The sequence below is a fragment of the Canis lupus genome, chromosome 26 (genome assembly GCF_011100685.1).
Source record: "Canis lupus familiaris isolate Mischka breed German Shepherd chromosome 26, alternate assembly UU_Cfam_GSD_1.0, whole genome shotgun sequence".
In the NCBI taxonomy this organism is placed as follows: domain Eukaryota; kingdom Metazoa; phylum Chordata; class Mammalia; order Carnivora; family Canidae; genus Canis; species Canis lupus.
In genome coordinates this window covers 8,532,762-8,540,579 of record NC_049247.1, presented here as the reverse complement: position 1 = coordinate 8,540,579, position 7,818 = coordinate 8,532,762, and the positions used below count along the sequence as shown (strand labels likewise).

The 7,818-nt window shown below is 37.5% G+C and overlaps 1 protein-coding gene across 2 annotated transcripts; it reads left to right on the top strand.

Moving 5' to 3' along the window:
- The first annotated feature begins 106 nt into the window (after positions 1-106).
- VPS29 (VPS29 retromer complex component) lies at positions 107-7,760 on the top strand. 2 transcript variants are annotated; one of them, NM_001286869.1, is made up of 5 exons: positions 107-180; positions 2,193-2,204; positions 4,844-5,035; positions 6,810-7,045; positions 7,282-7,760. In NM_001286869.1, exons 1-5 carry the CDS (start codon positions 178-180, stop codon positions 7,397-7,399), a joined length of 561 nt encoding a protein of 186 aa, NP_001273798.1. In that variant the 5' UTR covers positions 107-177; the 3' UTR covers positions 7,400-7,760. The 2 variants fall into 2 exon arrangements, with proteins under 2 accessions (NP_001273798.1, NP_001273799.1); NM_001286870.1 differs by lacking the exon at positions 2,193-2,204.
- Positions 7,761-7,818: the final 58 nt, after the last annotated feature.

Below are 7,818 nucleotides of genomic sequence, written 5' to 3'. Positions count from 1 at the left end.
CTTTCCCAAAGAGCAGCTATAGGTGACGGCGGGGAAGGACCTCTGCGGGCCCCCGTAGGCCGTCTCCTGCCGACGTCGCCTGTCATTGGCTGAGAACGAAGTGGGCGGGTCGCCCAGGAGCCCGAGGAAGAAGGCGGCGGCGGCGGTGGCGGTGACTGAGCGGAGCCCAGTGACAGGATGGTGAGGATGGCAGATGCGGCGACCGAGGCCTAGCTGTCGGCCGCGGGGCTGCGTCGTTGGGAGCAGCTGGGAGTCTCTGGGCGACGGCGGGGGCCATCCCGGGGACCGTGGCGGGGAGAAGGCCCAGGGGGAGGGCAGGGGAGGATACGAGCAGCTACCTCTGGGTGCGGCTGGCTCTGGCCTCGCACCCCCGCCCAGGGTCCAAGGGACGTCCGAGGGGGGAAGGGCCCGCCCCCCTCTGCGGCTCGTCCTGTCACGAGACCCGCACGCCCGAGCCGGGAAGGACCTTTGGGCCTGGGCCTCCAGCGTCTGCGAGAAAGGGGCATGGTCCCCTCGGTTTCCAGACGCTTCCTTACTCCTTTTCCTTAAAAGGCACCTCCCGCTGGTTGGGGTATACCGATTGCCACCGTCATGTGTTGAAAGCTGGGCTGCTTGGATGCAGAACGGGAAGTAACGAGCAGAATCCCCTATCCTCTTTCGTTTGCATCTGGAGAAAAGGGGTACAAACTGCCCCCCTCGCCCCTGAGATAAAGTGCAGCTGCCATTGAAATGTGGTAGTGAGTCCTCGGGGGACTGGATTTGGCTCTTAGAATGGCTGGAACTGTTGTTTCCTTAACGGTTTATGAGCTCTTTGAAATTGGAAAATTTTGTGAATATGTACGTTTTTCCAGGTAAGGAGCCAGTTTTGGCGCCAAGGAGTACTTTAGGGAGATTTACTCAGTCGTTCCTCAGATTGTCCAGCCAGCTTCAAGGCTAGCCCCCCACCCACTTGACCTACTGTAGGTTTTTCTGCCCCTAAGACCGTTCTGTGTAAAAACTCAGGAGCTGCTACTGGAGGTGGCTTGTAGCTGTAATCAGATTTTCAAAGGTGCCCTTCTCCCCCTAAAAAGTTAAGAGCGTGTCCAAAAGGAGCTACGATTGTCTTGCTATTTATGTTGATGAGGGACTTCTATAATGGGTATCCGTTACATTTTTGAGATTATCAGGATTCTGTGGCAAGTGTAGCCTTTGAAGTGGCTTATAGATGTGACAGCCAAAGATTTATGGTATATGCTTCTTTAGTGTCTTTGTATATGGGAAAGACTTTAATCTCGTTTTTTATTTTTGCTTCTAAACGGACTCCCGTTGAAAGTGATCCGGTTTACAATAATTTTGAGACAGTTATTCCTGAGAGAAGATGACATATGATTCCATACTCATGTTTCTAAAGTTTGTAAGAGATGAACACTTTTTTACTGGAACATAATTGTCACCTGAGATAGAACTGGGTAAAATTTAGCGTTAGCTGATTCTTTTATGATTAAAAACCTCTCACTTGGCAAAGTAGACTGGTAATGTTCAACACTCAGTAGTATCCAGAGTCTATGGGTAGCAAATTCAGGTGTGGAGAAGGTCCAATTGCAGCTGGAGGAATGTGTTTGTTTTTTTTATCATCTTTAGTTGGTGACTTCATCAATTGATAATGTATTCAGAGTGCTGTATTAGACCTTCTGTACAAAATAATGGTCTAGCTGCGGCATAAATTTTCCAGCTCGTAGAATTTTGAGCATAAGAGAATTAAAATCCGTGTACTTGAGGAATAATTAGTCCTTAAGAATCCACAAAATGTTAGCTTTCGTTTACATTGTTACTGATGAATTTTCCAAATTGTCTTATAAAATTCTTAACAGAACAGGAAACTAAAAGAGATGGGAGTCAATATAGAGAATAAGATTAGAAGAAAAACTGACAGGGCAAATTTTTTATTACTGGGTGTGTGTGAGAGAGAGAGAGATGTTCAAAAACACAGCAAATGGTTCTTTTGGTATTGCTTTGAGCAAAGCCAGTTTTTAACATTTTCTTTCATAACACTCAGAAATCATTAACAATTGTTTGCATATTCATTTGGTATGAGTTTTTTTTGTTGCTCTGTTTTTGGTTTGTTTCTTTTCATTGCTTTCTTGTAACATTGGTCATGTTTCACCCTTTTTTTTCATTCCCCTGTCTGCAATCAACTTCTTCATTCCACTAAGGCTGGGCACAGAGTAAGTTTCTTCTCTTAGCTCCTACTAACAACGGTGGTCGGGTGGCTGGCTGATTACTGGGATTTTCACCCTTTTACAGTCAAATAGGAAGTAGCCAGATTCCTATGCTTTGATTGGGTTGGTTCTTTATTTGAATTTAACAAGATTGCCATTTCCAGGATCTTTTGCTGTCTCAAAAGACTATAAACTTTATCTAATCTGAATTGTCAAAAGTGTGGAATTTGGGCAAGGACATTCCTCAAAGTATGACATATGTTATGTGACACTATTTCCCCAAACTTAGTCACCTACATCAAACAAGAGTCTTAGAATCTTTAGTAGTTTGAAATAATTTTTGTTTGGTCATTCATATAGTTATATTTTTAAACTACTAATACTCTGGGTATACTTGGGTATAATCCATAATACATGATAGAATTTAGGTCATCAATCATTATGAAGTATCATTGTTGTACTAATATTCTTTTTAGCACATTGAGATCAAACAGCTCATTCATTATCAGTCCCAAAGATTTTTATCCTGCAATAGACATATACCCTCTATGAGCCTGAGGGTTTTGTTTTTTTAATATAGCAATTTATTTTTTACCTTTTTTCTCAAATGCCAGCTTCCCACATTAACTCTGTGCTTCAATCCATATCTGAAGGGATCCCCCTCTAAAGATGAAGATTGTTCTCTCTCCAGGTACTTTTGCATTGATTACCAATGAGGGTGGAAACTTCATAGTGGTTTTTAGTCTTACAGTAAGATGTTTTATCCACTAAGATCTGGATTGAAACAGTTCATTGAACAAATACCAGCTGAAACTACTCTTTAAAAAGAAGAAACTTATTTAACAATTTCTTTTAAAGTGTGCTAATTTTGTAATCTTGTGTTACTTAAGTTACTCTGTGTCCTGGTAACAGTTCCTTTCCTTTGTAATCATGTTGATATTTGTTGCAAGATGAATCAAGTTTGTTTTAGCAATAATTTTAGTTTTACATATTTTGTTTTTGGTTAATTTCAGTTTACATGAAGTCTATGGTGGCAAAACTATTTTCTGTTTTTTTTTATTATTTTTATTTATTTATGATAGTCATACACACAGAGAAAGAGGCAGAGACACAGGCAGAGGGAGAAGCAGGCTCCATGCACCGGGAGCCTGACGTGGGATTCGATCCCGGGTCTCCAGGATCGCGCCCCGGGCCAAAGGCAGGCGCCAAACTGCTGCGCCACCCGGGGATCCCTATTTTCTGTTTTTATATTATTTTAGATATTTAATGTTTTCTTGGATAATATTAAGGAACAGTCATGCCTTGTCTTTTTAAATAGAAGTTTTATTTTTTAAAGATTTTATTTATTTATTCATGAGAGGCAGAGAGAGAGGCAGAGACATAGACAGGGGGAGAAGCAGGCTCAACGCAGGGAGCCCCCTGTGGGACTCAATCCCAGGACTCCTGGATTACGCCCTGAGTCAAAGGCAGTCGCTCAACTGCTGAGCCACCCAGACATCCCCATGCCTTCTTTAAAAGCAGTTAAAGGGCATGTATGTTTATAAGTGGGATGTCTGTGTGGAAAAACATCCTGTTACAGAATGAAGGTGCTTATATGAATCAACATGAAATTAATTATTGTCCTTTGGACGACAAATATTTAAAATGACCTTTTGACAATATTCCACAAAAAGATTGAATTGAGTAATGTTTATATGTTCTTGAAATTGCAAAATTAAAAATTTTACAGAATTGAGGTTTTTTATTGTTATACTTAAGTGCAAAATTAATTTTTATCATCTGAGACTATATTGCAACTCTAAACCACCTCCTGCTAAATTCATCATTTATTTAGCTGATGTCTCTCTCTCTCTTTTTTTTAAATTGTGCTAATGCACATGAAAGATTGTAAAAATGTTATCTTAAGTTTAGAAACCAAACTGAGGGTACACAGGCCATTTAGTCTACACAATAAAAGTACGACAGGATTTATAATAAGGAAGGAGGAGAGAACAGAGATCATCATTCAAAAGCACGTGTTGTCCTATTAAAACTCCGTGAAACATAGGCTGTTTTTTATACCTTTATATTATATAGCTAATAGTATTTAGTAACAAATATTGTAAATTTTGGCTACTTTTCCTTCAAATAGTTGTCAGTCTAGTAAACATAAATTACAGAATTAAGTTTTTTTCTTTATCACTGCATTTTTAACAGTTCTCTTTATTAATGTTCCTTGGAACATTGGAATCAGTGCATTATGTTTTACGTTAGGTTGCAGAAAAATGAATTACCATATTACTCAAAAATGCCAAATTCCATAAGACCCAGCACTATATTCTTCATTTTGCAATTTTTTAAATTCAGCATCATTTATAGGTCTCTAAGTGAATTGCTTAGAAAGCCCAATTTTTTTCTTGGTAAATAGAATGATGACCTGTATTGTGTATGCACACTGTTTATGACTAAAATAAGGTTGATTAGAAAAGAGTATGTTACCATATGTGTCTTTGTTTAAATGGTCATGATAAGAACTGTATGGATAACTTCTGCTCTTTTGGGTTCTGGAATCCTTGCTTAATTTAAAAGAGGATTTAAGAGAGGAAAACATCTTGTTTTGGCATCATGTTTGACATTACACCTTGTCTCACCTTGACACTTTAAAGTTGGTGTTGGTATTAGGAGATCTGCACATCCCACACCGGTGCAACAGTTTGCCGGCTAAATTCAAAAAACTGCTGGTGCCAGGAAAGATTCAGCACATTCTCTGTACTGGAAACCTTTGCACCAAAGAGAGTTATGACTATCTCAAGACTCTGGCCGGTGATGTTCATATTGTGAGAGGAGACTTCGATGAGGTGATGTATTTTTCTTTCCATTCGCAAATATTTTCTTTTCTTGGTTCTTACATATAGAAGCTTTATCCTTTACACCTGAGTTTCTCAATTGTCATGGTCTTTATGTTGTTGTTAACTTCCCAAATACAAATTTACTACACCTAATTGTCCCTTACTCTTTGAAAACCACCAGTGTTACACTACTCAGAAAACATGTTAAATACATTATTAAACATATTTAAATAGTGATTTTGTCACTATGTTTTGTAGTATTGTTATTTAGTTTATAAAATTTTTATTAAAAACTTCTCACCACCACCTCTGCTACCCTGTTCCAAGCTACCATATCATTTTCCTGTATCTCAACTTCCTCATTCGACCCTTCCTCCCTCCATAGTTTGTTCTCCAAGCAGCAACCAGTGTGATCCTTTTTAGGTGAAGATCACATCACCACTATGCTGAAAACCCTGCTGTGGCTCCCTAACTCCATGGTTAAACTATAAAGGGGCATGAGGAACTTTTGAGGAGATGATCCAACTGTTCTGGGTCTTGATTGTGGCAGAGCTTACATAACTGTATGCATTTGTCAAAACCCCTTAAATTGTACACTAAAAAGAGTAATTTTACTGCATATGAATTATAACTCAACCTGACTTTAAAGTAAAAAGTTAGAAGTTCTGGGATTCCAGCTTTGCCCATTAGTTAATAACAAGATTTTAGGCAAATTATATTCTTTCTGGCCTCAGTTTCCTCATACATAAATATGATTGGAATAGATCATTTTTAAGACCCCAACTCATACTAACATTGTATTTTAAAAATTTTGTACTTACAAAATTTCCTTCGTATTTTTGGGAATATAAGCTTTTCCATAAATCATTTAACTTCATTGGTGCTGTTTACTGGGGTTCCTTTATACCAAACCGAATGAACATAATGTCTCTTTTTTTTTTTTTTTTTAGTGGATTTTAAGAAAGAGTTCAGATAACCTTTCACCTGGGGGCAAAAGACAGGGAGATGAGAAGGGAAAGGGGCCGACTTCTTGTCAATAATTAGAATATAGGTTTGCTTTGTTAAAAATATATTTGGGGTTCTGTTTGTATTATGCTAAAGACAATTTCAGTAGCAAGAATTAAAGCTTTTTCTTATAATTTGCTAAATTCACAGACCTGGCAGCCATACTACCAGGGTTTGGGTCTTGGCTCTTCCACTTACTAACGTGTGACCTTGGGCAAGTTATTTTAACCTCTCTGTGCTTCAGTTTCCTCATCCATAAAATGGTGGTCATAATAGAAGCTACCTCTTAGGATTGTTTGTAAATATTTAAATAGGTTGATATTTATAAAGCCCTTAGAAGAGTGCCTGCTTCCTACTAAGTACCATATGAATGTTGACTATCATTATTATTTGAAGCTATTCCATAATGATTAAAGCCTGGGATATAATTTAAACACACCTTATAGGTCATATGCTTAGGATTCTTAGGTAGAGGAAACTCACAAATTTTGGGGAATTATTTTCTACAGCATGCCCCCGAGAACCCATATTCTGTAAAAGAGGGAAAAAAAAAAAAAAAAAAAAAAACACAAGGCAGGGATTACATGATAAATTCCAGTTTACCTTAAGTAAGTTGTTTTGACCATATTTGTAGCTTTAGAAACTGAGATCAAGTATTTAATAAATGTGTTGGTTGTGAAGCACTGTATCAAAATATTCATATGGGATTGAATATTAATGTTTTTCAACATCAGTATCTCTAAAAAAAATTTTTTTTAATATCTGTTTCTTATTTTAGAATCTGAATTATCCAGAACAGAAAGTTGTAACTGTTGGGCAGTTCAAAATTGGTTTGATCCATGGGCATCAAGTTATTCCATGGGGAGACATGGCCAGCTTAGCCCTGTTGCAGAGGCAGTTCGATGTGGACATTCTTATCTCGGGACACACACACAAATTTGAAGCATTTGAGCATGAAAATAAATTCTACATTAACCCAGGTTCTGCCACTGGAGCATATAATGCCTTGGAAACGTGAGTAGTGATTTGGGGATTTATTAAAGCTAGTAATTGCATGTGTGACATTTCATAAAGGAGAAGTGCAACTGTTTCAATTAATTATAGCCTTTTGAGCAATCTTCTTTTGGTGTTTACTCTTTTCAATATGTAACAAGTAGAATTCTCTTCAAATCCAAATTGTTGTAAATTGAAATTTTTTGTGCTGGTGCTTTTTAGTATAAAACACTGACATTATTTATATTCTCTTCCAGAAACATTATTCCTTCATTTGTGCTGATGGACATCCAGGCTTCTACAGTTGTCACTTATGTGTATCAACTAATTGGAGATGATGTGAAAGTAGAACGAATTGAATACAAAAAATCTTAAAAGCCAGGCCTGTCTTGCTGTTTTTTTTTTTCATTCCCATGTTCAAATCAAGTAATTAAACATTTATGTACCACAAAATTGTATCACTTTTATAATATTTTGCAGTAAAATATCATCTTCTGTTAATACAATGTTCTAAGCTTCTTGTAAACTATAAGAATATATTCCATTTCCATATATGATTTCTATGAAAAAAATGTCATCACACAGTAAATGGTCATAATGTTCAGAAAAATTTATCCTTGTAAATATCTTCAAAGTTGGTATTTGGAACTTTACTATGAAAGTAGTGCATGAGGAAAAAGAATTTAGACTTGTATACGTTTTTCTCTTCAGTAATAAACAGTTAACTTTCATTTATACTTTTTTGATAAACTGTTTTAATTTTTAAAAATCATAAAAATGAGCGGCCGTATGAA